This window comes from Quercus robur, chromosome 2 (assembly GCF_932294415.1).
Source record: "Quercus robur chromosome 2, dhQueRobu3.1, whole genome shotgun sequence".
NCBI lineage: Eukaryota > Viridiplantae > Streptophyta > Magnoliopsida > Fagales > Fagaceae > Quercus > Quercus robur.
Genome location: NC_065535.1, coordinates 37,053,798 through 37,067,895, shown reverse-complemented (window position 1 = coordinate 37,067,895; position 14,098 = coordinate 37,053,798). Strand labels below are relative to the sequence as shown.

The 14,098-nt window shown below is 38.0% G+C and overlaps 1 protein-coding gene across 2 annotated transcripts; it reads right to left on the bottom strand.

Moving 5' to 3' along the window:
* Window positions 1-562: 562 nt before the first annotated feature.
* On the bottom strand, window positions 563-3,711 carry LOC126713560 (co-chaperone protein p23-1-like). Of its 2 annotated transcripts, XM_050413318.1 has the most exons (7): window positions 3,540-3,683; window positions 1,879-1,983; window positions 1,579-1,765; window positions 1,331-1,496; window positions 1,177-1,214; window positions 1,034-1,091; window positions 563-906 (listed from the first exon to the last, which is right to left on the bottom strand). In XM_050413318.1, exons 2-7 carry the CDS (start codon window positions 1,896-1,898, stop codon window positions 797-799), a joined length of 579 nt encoding a protein of 192 aa, XP_050269275.1. In that variant the 5' UTR covers window positions 1,899-1,983; window positions 3,540-3,683; the 3' UTR covers window positions 563-796. The 2 variants fall into 2 exon arrangements, with proteins under 2 accessions (XP_050269275.1, XP_050269276.1); XM_050413319.1 differs by lacking the exon at window positions 1,879-1,983 and having other exon boundaries at window positions 3,540-3,711.
* Window positions 3,712-14,098: the final 10,387 nt, after the last annotated feature.

The window sequence follows — 14,098 nt, the reverse complement described above, 5'->3', positions numbered from 1 at the left end:
AGGGCTGGGTTTTTTTTTTTTTTGGGTGGAAAGGGCTAGGTTGAGTTTGGGTTTATTGTTATTAAGTTAAATGAGGTTCAATGGGTTTTTAGTTAAATTCCAATTATTATTAGGTCTAATTGAGTTGATGTCCATTTAACCCAACTAATAATTGGGTGGGTTTGGACGGGCAATTGAATTTGGACTTATTTTGCTACCCCTAAAATAACAGTATCTCAAACAGGCCCATAGTATAACAATCCTTGAAAAGATAATCATCTAGAAGATGCAATATTCCTTGCAAAAATAGTTTTCATATTTTGTTCAGTTCTGACTTCATTTTAACGTTCAATCCTTCCTTTATTAACTTGTTATCTTTATAAGACGTCAACAATTAAATTTTCAGGTTTACTGAGTCATTTAAATAGTTTTATAAATTAATTTTTTTAATTATGTGTGAAAATTAAATGTCAAGATAAATACTTACAAAATGTTAATTCGAATTAAATTTGTACTAAAACTCTAATGAAATCCACACCAAACACCCTTTTAAGATGAAAATAAGATGGTAAACAAACAGAAATTATGAAAACACCAAAGCCCGATAACTCATGCTTGAATACTTACACTACGAGAGCAGAAATTTAAAGCTTGCCAACACCAAGAGCTCAAAATTAACATACCCCCTCCCCACCCAGGCAAAAGGTAAAAAGGCAAGATATGTGAAGTAAAACATTCACTATTTGTACGTTAGTTAAAGCATTAAACTGCGTGACAAAACATCAGCTTAGCCGTGCAAAACACATCAAACAGAGATTCAAGCTCTTGCATCAGGCTTGCCACCAGTTTCAACACCATGAGAATCTTCTGCATCAGGCTCACCACCAGCAGATGGTTCCTCCTCCGTGTCACTATCATCATCAATTTCTGCAGGTAATAGAAGACACTTGAGATCATTTTTATTTGAACAAAGGAGATCAAAATTCAAATCCAGTTCCAACAGAGAAATTCTGCAGGAGAGGATTACTGTATATGCCTGGATTATTAAACTTACCATCATCCTTGCCTGAAGCGTCAGCGTCAAAGCCTTGACCACCACCCATGTTCAGGTTCTGAAATAAAAGGGCACAAGTAGAATGCATAACTAACTAAATAAATACAATGAAACAATATTTAAGTGATAATATCAGGACTTACTGAAAAATCGAAGTCGCCAAAGTCCGTATCAGATCCCACTGGAAAACAAGATGACAATTTAGAGTAACAAATCAATTATAATAGCCAAGGGAAAAAATAAAATAAAAATCAACGGTATGAACAACAAACCATAAAGTAACAAAAAGAGACTCACATTTATTTTCTGGCTCCTCCTCATCTTCATCAACCCATTTATCCCAATCAACTTTCAAAAAAACAGGAGGTTTTCCTTCCTGCTTCAACAATCTGCTCCACCACCTGTTCTCAGCCTTTTTCACAAGGTAGCAGATATTTCTCAAGCCAATGCTAGCCTTGCTCTCCTGCAGAATGTCATGTTAATACAAATGTTGTTCAAAAGGATGTAACAATAAAAAGGAGAGATTATTATGATTTGTGTCATACATTTACATCAACTTTATCATACAGATCTATGTCAACTTCATAAGGTATCTTTTCTGCTCCAGTGGTAGCAGAGAAGAAAAATTTTCCTTCAGGCTCCAGTTTAAGCTTCACATCCTGGGCATCCGGCAAGTCAATCGTAATGAAAAGCTTATCAGAACTCTGGGCCCATTTCACGGTAGGATGACGACTGAAATTTGGAAATTGAAAAGAAGTTAGGACAAGAAAGAGTTTTATAGAAAAACTCATTTATTATACAGACACAATTAGTCTAGTCTTCAACATCTGCCATTCTAAACATACTTCAACTCTGCAGTCACCATGTTCTTGAATATACAATCTTTGCATAGACTTGTCAGTTAGCAATTCCATTTCCTTTCATCTGTTGTAGATACAAGCACACATAACCTAGTTTCACCAATCACTACAAATCAGAACACCTTGACTATACTGATGGTTGTGGAATCAGAAGTATTGTATTGTGAACGAAGAAGAGGTCAAAGAAAGAGAAAAAAATTCCAATATCTTTTTATCAAATTCTAGCTGACATATCAAAACACTTAAAAGCAACAACAAGACAGAAAGAGCAAGCTGTAAGCTTAATGAAATATTAGTTCTAAACTATTGCTCCTTTCTTTTTCTTAAATCTATAGATAGGTCATATTAGCTCTCGTGCCATGATGAGATTTTACTCTCAAATTTTTTTGGCTTAAATATATTACTGGTTCCAGAAATTTAAAATGATCAATTTTAGTCCCTTAGTTGATGTAATCAAACTAAAAACTGACAATTTATCACTCCATAGGGACTAAAAGTGATCACTTTAAGTTTGTTAGGAACTAATAACAAGCACTTTAAACTTCAGGAACTAAAATCATTCATGGGCTAAAGTTTGGGGAGTAACATTGTATTTTGACCAAAAATTTTAAAACATAACAGAGTCCAATTTATTAAAATGATTTTTACCATTAGAATCAACACTTCCAACATAAATAAGTCAATTAACACAGATAATAGAACAATGCCAAACTATAAAGCTTGTTGTTCATGAAATCATCATAGGGATTGGATGATCAACGCTCTGTTCAATCCTTAGCATTTAGCTGAATAAAAAAATAACCAAACAACCACACAGCCTTCTAATTAAAACTTACAATCAAATATAACAACACTACAAAATTAATTTAGAACAAAAGCAATATCATAATTCTAAGCATCAATGCAGCAATTTACAGTAACTTCTGCATACAACAAATCAACGAGAAGAAAACAAACGCATTTCACCCGTGCGCTCATCATGCAATAAAATCAATTATGGAACCTAGCACGAGAAGATATCTTGTGTATCAGATATATACATTATCCCTCTCAGTCTTTAGTCCCCCACAACTGTAGGACCCCCCCACACACACACAGAGGGAACCTACCCTGAGCTTATAAAACAATCTTAAACCCTAACCCTCCGTCTGGTTTCCAAGAATATATATATATATATATATATATATACATGCCATACAAAACTCCTAGAAAACAGCACGAAACTCGGAAACTCGTTTGGTTTTCATTGCCATTCATTTTCTCAGTAATAAAAATAGTGATAGAAAATGAAACCATTCCCTAATCAATCAACTTAACTCAAACCCTAACTTCTGTTTGTTTTCCCAAATAAGATAAGCCAAAAATAAAAATCCAAGGGAGCCTAGTACAAGTCTACAACCACCTGGTTTAGCAGTTTAGCTCAGTCAACTGTCAATTTTTTTTTTTTTTTTTTTTTTAAAAAAGGTAAACCTAAACTTAAAAATTGTTCAAGCTTTTCTTTCTCAGTAACCAAACAGAAACACAAACAACCTAGGAAACATCGAAGCTTAGGGTTTCTATAACCTTAATATATATATATATTTTTTTTAAATGATGAATAAAAATGCTACAGATTAAACGATTGCATAGAGCGTGAAGAAACATACCTCATCTTAACGGCTTTAAGGTTACAGTGACACACGAAGAGACAAACAGCGAGAGAGAGAGAGAGAGAAACAGAGGAAATGCGGAATAGAAGAAAACGTAGGATTGATGTGCGGAGTATATATAAAGGGTTTTAGAGTGATTTTAGTTTTAATTAATTAGTTTTAATTTTTTTTTTAATCTCATTTTTAAGTTTTAAGTGCGGTCTAAATGTGTTCTGGATGCTTCTATTCGGCTCTAGGCGCCGCGAAGAGATTTTTGGTGAGTTGCTTGGTGAAATGGTGAATGGTGAAAGGTAAATAGATATAGAATAATGCTACAGTCACAAATTATTTCACAATATTTTTATAAATTATTGATGTGGCAAGTTATTATTAGTTTTAATATGGGTCCGCTACTAACATCACATTTATGTTTATCAATAATTATTTAAAAATTACTAAAGCCACATCAGCAATTTATAAAAATGTTGTAAAATAGTTTGTGTCTATAACATTATTCATAGATATATAGAGCCCCCATTTTAAAAATGATTGGCAAATTACAATTTTTTTCATTCTAAGTTCTCGTTTGGGAGGAGGGATTGGAATAGAATGAAAAGAATAATTTTATAGTATTCTTCTATTTCCTTAATTGAGAGGTTTAATAGAGGAAAGTTTATTATCTTGTTTGGGAATTTAAGTGGGAGGGAATGTAATGAGTAAGAGGGAACACTCATTTCTCTCTATTCCCTTAAGATCTCAAATTTTTATTCCCCCAAAATTAGAAGGAATGAGAGGGAATAGAATTAGATTTAATGAATTTTTTATTAAAACTCCCAAAATAGCCCTATATATTTAACATTTTATTTTAAAAAAGAAGTCTAATAGTAATATTGTCATAAAATGATTTTATTCCATTCCTTCTGGCCTCTTTTGGGAGAAGAGAATGGAATGAAATGGAAATGAATGAAAAAAATAATTTTAGAATATTCTTCCATTTCTTTGTTTAGGAGTTTTAATGGAGAGAATGAAAAGTTTATTCTCTTGTTTGAGAGTTTAAGTAGGAGGAAATGCAATGGGTAAAAGGGAATACTCATTCCAATCTATTCTCTTAAAACCTCAATTTTTCATTCCCCCGAAATTGGGAGGAATGAAAGGGAATGAAATTAGATTTAATGAATTTTTTACTAAAACTCCCAAAATATCCTTATATATTCAAACCTTTATTTTGAAATAGGAGTCTAATAGTAATATTGTCATAATATGATTTCATTTCATTCCCTCTATATTACTCCCAAAAAAGATTACTTACATTCCATTCATTTCCATTCCTTTATTTTAAAACATCTAATCAAGGTTACTTTAATTCCACAAATAAATAAAAAAAGTTACTTGAATTTCATTTCATTCCATTTCATTCTTTTTCATTCTTTTCTCTTGTTTAAATAAATTCTATTCCTTTTCATTCCCTTATGATCATTCCATTCCATTCCTTTATGAACTCCCAAACAAAGCCTCTATGTTACTTCCAAACAAAATTACTTACATTCCATTCATTTCCATTCCTTTATTTTAAAACATCCAATCAAGGTTACTTAATTCCATTACATTATGTTCTTTTCCATTCTTTTCCCTTGTTTAAATACATTCTATTCCATTCCATTCTTTTTCATTCCCTTATGATCATTCCATTCTATTTCCTTATGAACTCCCAAACAAAGCCTAAATTATGACCCAATTCCAATCTTAAAAATGAAAGGTAAGTTACAATTTTTTTCATCCTAAATAATGACTTGATTACACTTAATCCCATAAAGCATAAAGTATTGAAACGTGATGGACCCTTATTAATTATAACCCCGATTACACTTAACCTTCGTAACTCGGTCTGTGAACACATTCAAGAAAAAACAAAAAAAACATGACGAGGGGAAAAGTGCCTTAAAAAACTGAGAATATGTTCATACCTTTAAGGGCTGGTGATACCATTATCTATGTTAAAGATAGAGAAGGGATTATTATGAGATTTCTAGGACATTAAAATAGAATTATAACTTTAGGAGTCAATCACTCATTTCAATAGTTCATAGGGTTAATCATTTCCATTCCTTTATTTTAAAACATCCAATCAAGATTACTTAATTCCATTACATTATGTTCTTTTCCATTCTTTTCCCTTGTTTAAATACATTCTATTCTATTCCATTCTTTTTCATTCCCTTATGATCATTTCATTCCATTCCATTCTATTTCCTTATGAACTCCCAAACAAAGCCTAAATTATGACCCAATTCTAGTCTTAAAAATGAAAGGTAAGTTACAATTTTTTCATCCTAAATAATGACTTGATTACACTTAAACCCATAAAGCATAAAGTATTGAAACGTGATGGACCCTTATTAATTATAACCCCAATTACACTTAACCTTCGTAACTCGGTCCGTGAACACATTCAAGAAAAAACAAAAAAAAAAACATGACGAGGGGAAAAGTGCCTTAAAAAACTGAGAATATGTTTGTACCTTTAAGGGCTGGTGATACCATTATTTATGTTAAAGATAGAGAAGGGATTATTATGAGATTTCTAGGACATTAAAATAGAATTATAACTTTAGGAGTCAATCTTTCATTTCAATAGTTCATAGGGTTAAGTGAAATGTTAAGTGAAATCTAGATAATAGCTTAAGATAGAAAAGTGTGATTTGCCTAAAAATAAAATTAGACAGAATTTTATTACAATATATAAATAAATATAAAGGAGTATAGAGGGAACAAAGTCTCTCCAAGAAAATTTAAAAATATATATATATATATATATATTATATAGCGAATGACCTAAGAAAAAACAACATTACAAACTTTAGGTAGTGGTTATGAAAAATAATAAATAATGAATCCCAACTAATAATACAGTCGATCATGGGTTAGACTCGATCTGTGAACACCTTCAAGAGAGAGAGAGAGAGAGAGAGAGAGAGAGAGAGAGAGAGAGAGAGAGAGAGAGAGAGAGAGAGAGAGAGAGAGAGAGAGAGAGAGAGAGAGAGAGAAGATATGATTGAAGGAAAAGTGCCTTAAAAACTGAGAATATGTCAATACTTTTAAGGGTTGGAGATATCGTTATTTATGTTGCAAATGGAAAAGGGATTATTCTGAGATTTCTGGGACTTGGTTTCACCCAATATCTTCCCTTTAATTCCAAAGTTATCCCCAAATAGAGGTTTTGTGGCATAAAACATGGAGGTAATAAAAATGTCTTTCCATTTGAGGTTGTGGTCAAACTAAGCGATTTATCGGTCCAACCTACCACACCATCCTTTTAATATAGGGTAATGTGAAATGTGTGAGAGATCGCGCCTCCCAAAACCTTTTCAGTGGTCGTTGGCACTTTCCCACACGAATGGAGTGGACTCTTATAATTGCCTCTCAAGAGACAATGGAGAGGTTCTACTGTTATTATTATTCCTCCTAAATCAAGAGTTTTATAATAGAGTTTCCAATTACTTTAATAAAGAAAATAAGAAACTAAAAGAATTGAAAAAATACACCATTGTTATTGATTATTCGATAGAAAGTACATATCTTTGATAATAACAAAATTTTAAATTGTTTTGGTCCTAGATACAATCTAAAACAAAAGCACAATCTTTTGATTCCTACTTACAGTCTAGAAAGAGAAGATTACAAGGATAAGTCTAATCTACTAACCTTTGATCTAAGTTCGAAGGCTAGGTTACCGGATTGCGCAGGTGTTGTTGGTGTGGATGTGTGTTCCAAACACTTTTATTATTATTTATTTTCTAGCTGTTGGGGATTTATAAGTAAAATAACCGTTAGGCAATAATGAATTATATAGATTATATAGCCGTTGGGATTTTATGGGTTATTAGTAATCAATAACTATAAACCATTTGTGGGGCCCAGCAATTTATGGGCCGAGCCCATTTATTCATGGGGAGCCCTATGGCCCAAGCCGAAGAGGGTTACAATCCAAATTCAATAACGTGAAGCACAAATTGGCCCGGAGAAGCAGCCGAGGACAATGCAGTCCTCGGCTGACCCAAAGCTCCACCAAGAAGAAGGGCAAAAACGGTATAGGGACAAACTTGAAAGAAAATCTAAAATATCTAGGAAAGGCTGCCCTTACTACCTGCCCCATACCTAGCTCTGCACCCAACAGAGCCGTATGCTTTAGCTTTATCAACCACTCCTTACGATTTTTGTCTTGGACTGACGGGACAAGTATCAGTGTTGGAAATGTTAACCCTACACGTGGACGAAGGAACGTGAATGCAGGCTAGTATAAAAGAAAAAATAAGTAATCTAGAAAGGGGGGCTGGGAAGACTGGCGAAGAAGGAAGGGCCTCCCAGTCCACCTCCAGGAGAAAGACTCCAAGGGTGAAGACACTTTAATCACATATGAACACCACCAAAACCCACCGCTGGGTAGCCAAGGCCTAGCCTTTCGAACCCACTCTCTACAAATCATATTGTATGAGCCCATTCATGCGCGAACCCAACACTATTGCGATTCGTTGCGGGAATTGTCCCTACAATTGGCGCCGTCTGTGGGAAAGGCTTGCGCCTTAGCTCGAGCGGCGGTGGAGTTGAGTTCTGTCGAACAAGGGTCTACGACGATGCCTTTACGACCGGCGACACATTGTTGTTATTCCGACACAATTTCCTACTAGGGGCTACGCCTCGTAATGCTAGTGGCATGGCAAGTCTAGGGGCTTTAAACATCAAGCTAATTTCCCCCACCTTATTCGAGGAGCTAACCTTTAGGAAGTAGATAAATTAAGAAACAGAATACAAGTTTTGGACAGAACCAAGGCCTTGTATGGTCCTCGGACCCAAGCCTCTGGGGAAACCAACTACTTACAAAGAGAATACAAGTTTTGGACAGAACCAAGGCCTTGTATGGTCCTCGGACCCAAGCCTCTGGGGAAACCAACTACTTGCAAAGAGAATACAAGTTTTGGACAGAACCAAGGCCTTGTATGGTCCTCGGACCCAAGCCTCTGGGGAAACCAACTACTTAAAAAGAGAATACAAGTTTTGAACAGAACCAAGGCCTTATATGGTCCTCGGACCCAAGCCTCTGGGGAAACCAACTACTTAAAAAGAGAATACAAGTTTTGGATAGAACCAAGGTCTTGTATGGTCCTCGGACCCAAGCCTCTGGGGAAACCAACTACTTGCAAAGAGAATACAAGTTTTGGACAGAACCAAGGCCTTGTATGGTCCTCGGACCCAAGCCTCTGGGGAAACCAACTACTTGCAAAGAGAATACAAGTTTTGGACAGAACCAAGGCCTTGTATGGTCCTCGGACCCAAGCCTCTGGGGAAACCAACTACTTACAAAGAGAATACAAGTTTTGGACAGAACCAAGGCCTTGTATGGTCCTCGGACCCAAGCCTCTGGGGAAACCAACTACTTAAAAAGAGAATACAAGTTTTGGACAGAACCAAGGCCTTGTATGGTCCTCGGACCCAAGCCTTTGGGGAAACCAACTACTTACAAAGAGAATACAAGTTTTGGACAGAACCAAGGCCTTGTATGGTCCTCGGACCCAAGCCTCTGGGGAAACCAACTACTTGCAAAGAGAATACAAGTTTTGGACAGAACCAAGGCCTTGTATGGTCTTCGGACCCAAGCCTCTGGGGAAACCAACTACTTAAAAAGAGAATACAAGTTTTGGACAAAACCAAGGCCTTGTATGGTCCTCGGACCCATGCCTCTGGGGAAATCAACTACTTAAAAAGATAATACAAGTTTTGGACAGAACCAAGGCCTTGTATGGTCCTCGGACCCAAGCCTCTGGGGAAACCAACTACTTACAAAGAGAATACAAGTTTTGGACAGAACCAAGGCCTTGTATGGTCCTCGGACCCATGCCTCTGGGGAAACCAACTACTTAAAAAGAGAATACAAGTTTTGGACAGAACCAAGGCCTTGTATGGTCCTCGGACCCAAGCCTCTGGGGAAACCAACTACTTACAAAGAGAATACAAGTTTTGGACAGAACCAAGGCCTTGTATGGTCCTCGGACCCAAGCCTTTGGGGAAACCAACCACTTAAAAGGAAAAACTACGTTACGTGGACCTTAGGATCTCCCCGAGGAAAACTCTCCATTAACAATTGGGTTAATTCCTGAACTACATGGATTCTCTAGTTTGCCCTCGGATCCTTAACAACAAAGGGACTAGTACGGAATGGAGCAACATGTTTCCAAAAGCATAAGCGAAGTCATTCAATGCTCGGTCACCCCCTCGGATGAATTATTTAGAATTTGTCGTTCTCAAACAGTATTCTCGCACTTATTACAGAACGTCCAACCCTTATCTCGGGTTCTTGCTTTAAATATCGCCGAGGAGAAACAAACACATGGAGCACACCCATTCACAAAGTGGTGTTGCCAAAAGAGCAGTATTCAAAACAAGTAAGTAAATTTCCATTTTTACTAAAACAAAGAAACAGTACAGCGTACAATGAAAAGCTGGAATCAGCTTATGTCAGAGCTCACTACATAACTAAAAAGAAAGAAAGATACAAGAGAATAAGATAAAGCCGAGGAAGTGGATCAGAGGAGAGGTTGGCTACTGCTCCAAAACCTTGTTCTTCCTCAATGCTTTTACATGCCCATAACTCAGGCAGCAAAAGAAACCCAACTTGAGCCTCACACCGCTGAAGGAAAGGTGCAGGGAGCCGGAAGTTGAGAAGCCTTCACCAAAAATTTGCCTGCGACAGGGCAGAGACGATGATGGCGGAGGATCTTTCTTCTGACACACCAAAATTCTGGCATGAACAGAACCTGCTTCGGATTTTGACTAGAAGAGGGAGAAACATCCTTTCCCCTCTGTCGAAGCGGAGTATTCTCTTGAATTTATGCTTTCTTTGCCCATACCTCACTATTCTGAGTCTCAGGAGGACACGGCGCCTTTGTGGCGGAGAGAGTTTCTTCTCCCCAACCCTCGCCTCAAACATGTTATGCTAAAGGGGGATAGCACTAGATATGGGAGTTGTGATTTGGGAGGAAACTGAAGAATTGGTGCGTAGGTGAAGCAACTTTCTCTCCTATTTATTTAAAGAGATAAGGTGGTGGCATTTAATTCACGCAGCATCCCAAGGAACGCTACAGACAAGATGGCTCTGGCTCAATCTCCAACGCCACCTGCAACCATGGGATTAAAGGAGTCTCGGGAAGGTGCACCTCGAACACTGGGACGCCAAAAAGTACCACGTGACCAAAGACTACAGAAATACCCTATAAGTTGTGGGCCTAGTGAATTCGCGGCCCAGACCCGTTCTGCATGGGGGCCCAGGGACAATGGCCCACGCCGAGGAACAGTCGTTGCCGAGGACAACCTCCTACTCGGCACCTCGCGAAATACCTGAGAAAAAGGAGATGGTCCTCGGACCCAAGCCTCTGTGGAAACCAACTACTTACAAAGAGAATACAAGTTTTGGACAGAACTAAGGCCTTGTATGGTCCTCGGACCCAAGCCTCTGGGGAAACCAACTACCTAGATGATAAAACTAAGATTTGGACAGAACCAAGGCGTTGCGAAGTCCTCGGACTCAAACCTATTGGGACGCCCATTACTCGGATGGGGAAAGCCCTCGGATCAAGTACTGTAAAATGTTAAGGCCGATAAAAGTGTTAGGAGGATGGCGAGACGCCCCACTATTTGGTAGCCTATGGGGACTGTTCATTCTTGTGAGGGATATGTCTTCGGATGATTATCTCCTACACCGCATAGAGCATCCAATTCTAATCTCGGCATTGTTTTGGGTAAGTATCGTTATTCACAGATAGGCATTGCTGTGTCAAATAATTCTATTAAAGTTTTGGTGACATCTTTTTATTAGCAAGTATTTTGGCCTTAGTTGTCATTGGTTCAAATGCTATATTATTGGGCCGAGCAGCGCTTGTAAACTTGTAAAAACATAGAAACAGAACATGCGAAGCAAAATAATCACAATTTTTATTAATATGAAAAATTATTACAACGTACAAAGAAGGGCTTAAACAAGCCTATACAAAAGGTGAACTGCCGAAGCAACAATAACATCCGTAATACGGATAAGTAAACAGTCAGGTGTCTTTTAAACTCGTCTTTAAAGTCTCTCCAATTTCTGCCTCAGTATTGCTCATATTAAGAGAAGAACCTTCTTTAGAAAAAGATGAAGGAGAAGGAAGAAGAGGATGGAGGAGATGAATGAGGAAGATGGAGGAGATGAATGAAGAAGATGGAGGAGATGAATGAAGAAGATGGAGGACATGAGGAAGATGGAGGAGATGAATGAGGAAGATGGAGGACATGAGTAAAAGAAGGAGGAGAAGAAGAGGGAAAAGGTGAGAAGGAAGAAAGAGAGGCAAAAGGAGGCGCTAGTGAACGAAGAGAGGAAGAAGCAGGGGCACTTAGTCCCTGCCCCAGTCCTGACTCCTAACACACTGGTGCCATATTAGATATGCTCATGAGAGAGCGAGTAGTACTGATGATGTGTGTCCTCGGCTCAGGCACGCCAAAAATGTGACGTGACGAGTCCCTGCTTCGGATTTTGGCTGAAAGAAAGGCGAGACAGATCTTGAGTCTCCGCCATCCTTGCCCTGATCGAGCCATTTCGAGCTTCGTTGGAATATGGTGTTTCTGGGAGGGGAGTAGTTTTTTCATTACTTATTACCACGGCGAGTGTATTTTAGGTTAAGGTGTAACCGGGGAATAAAAGTAAACTCCGGAAGGAATCTAAGGGTTTCAAATTTTGGGGGGGAGTAAAGGGATTCATTTGTGGGAGAAACAACTCTTGTTTCTTCTCTTTATATAGGGGACGAAAAAAAGAGTACTTAATGAGTTCAGATCTCCAAGGAAATCTGCAAACATGAATACGCCTGTTTCATTCCCCCACGCCATCAAAAACCGTTGAACCTGGGAGGTCTCGTAAAGGGAAGATATTAAAGACGCGCTTCAGATAACCAAACGGCATAAACGCATCGTGCGCAAATCAAGGGGAACATCTTGTAAACCGGTACATTCCCTGGGCAGGTGAAGAGTCGCCAGCGTCAGTCAAGGGCTGAATTAAATGAGCCATAATAAAGGCTCGGTATTATCAAAACCCCCCTCTCCAACCAGGAAGTCGGACAGCAGGGTTTTGAGGGGCTATTGTGGGGCCCAGCAATTTATGGGCCGAGCCCATTTATTCATGGGGAGCCCTATGGCCCAAGCCGAAGAGGGTTACAATCAAAATTCAATAACGTGAAGCACAAATTGGCCCGGAGAAGCAGCCGAGGACAGTGCAGTCCTCGGCTGACCCAAAGCTCCACCAAGAAGAAGGGCAAAAACGGTATAGGGACAAACTTGAAAGAAAATCTAAAATATCTAGGAAAGGCTGCCTTTACTACCTGCCCCATACCTAGCTCTGCACCCAACAGAGCCGTATGCTTTAGCTTTATCAACCACTCCCTACGATTTTTGTCTTGGACTGACGGGACAAGTATCAGTGTTGGAAATGTTAACCCTACACATGGACGAAGGAACGTGAATGCAGGCTAGTATAAAAGAAAAAATAAGTAATCTAGAAAGGGGGGCTGGGAAGACTGGCGAAGAAGGAAGGGTCTCCCAGTCCACCTCCAGGAGAAAGACTCCAAGGGTGAAGACACTTTAATCACATATGAACACCACCAAAACCCACCGCTGGGTAGCCAAGGCCTAGCCTTTCGAACCCACTCTCTACAAATGATATTGTATGGGCCCATTCATGCGCGAACCCAACACTATTGCGGTTCGTTGCGGGAATTGTCCCTACACCATTATTGTCATAAATAGCCTATATAATACCTATCATTACACTATTCCTAAAAGGCGTTTTCTATTGCTCTACATTTCCAAATACACCATTTCTAATCTCTTACTCTCCCACATATTTTTCTACAATTTTAATTGTATTAAGGAAATGCAATATTAGAAGATTATTCTTGAACCTTCGTGAGTGAAAGTGCGTCCACCTTGAAGGTTGATGCTATAGTACTCTAATCTTGGGGGGGTTGTTTGGCTAAGAGAATTAGTCGCATTGAGTTTTACTCCGAGTGACACGAATCAACCTTTAAGGACAATGCTTTTGCAGCGTGATTCTATAGCACTGTGAGATTGTTCCTATATTTACACACACACACACACACACACACATATATATATATATATATATATATATGTTCTTGCTAATTTGCATTCTAGATAAAATACTTGAGATAGTATTTATCATATTAAACTTGTTTATTCTATGATATATTTCCAACAAGTGTTAGGCACCTAACCTGCTTGGTGAAACCAGTCTTCTAGACTATAATGGCTAATGATCATATCATATCATTCAAGAGTTTATACCATGCAAAATGCATGATTGAAAGGTTAAACATCCAAAAACATGATGAAACCCTATTCTAGGCATGCATATATTGGATATTGAAAGAGATTGTGAATATGTGTGTGATGTGTGACAAATCCTAATCTAGGAGCATATGAACATGTTATTGATACTAGAAAAACCCTGATCTAAGAGCACAAGAACAATGTGATTGAAT

Bases quoted from the DNA above. Each gene is read 5' to 3' on its own strand.
- LOC126713560 (XM_050413318.1), bottom strand. From the start codon at position 1,898: ATGGTGACTGCAGAGTTGAA. The intron at 1,766-1,878 runs GTATGTTTAGAA...TCCAAATTTCAG, and splicing joins ATGGTGACTGCAGAGTTGAA to TCGTCATCCTACCGTGAAAT. The intron at 1,092-1,176 runs GTAAGTCCTGAT...CTTTTATTTCAG, and splicing joins TTGGCGACTTCGATTTTTCA to AACCTGAACATGGGTGGTGG.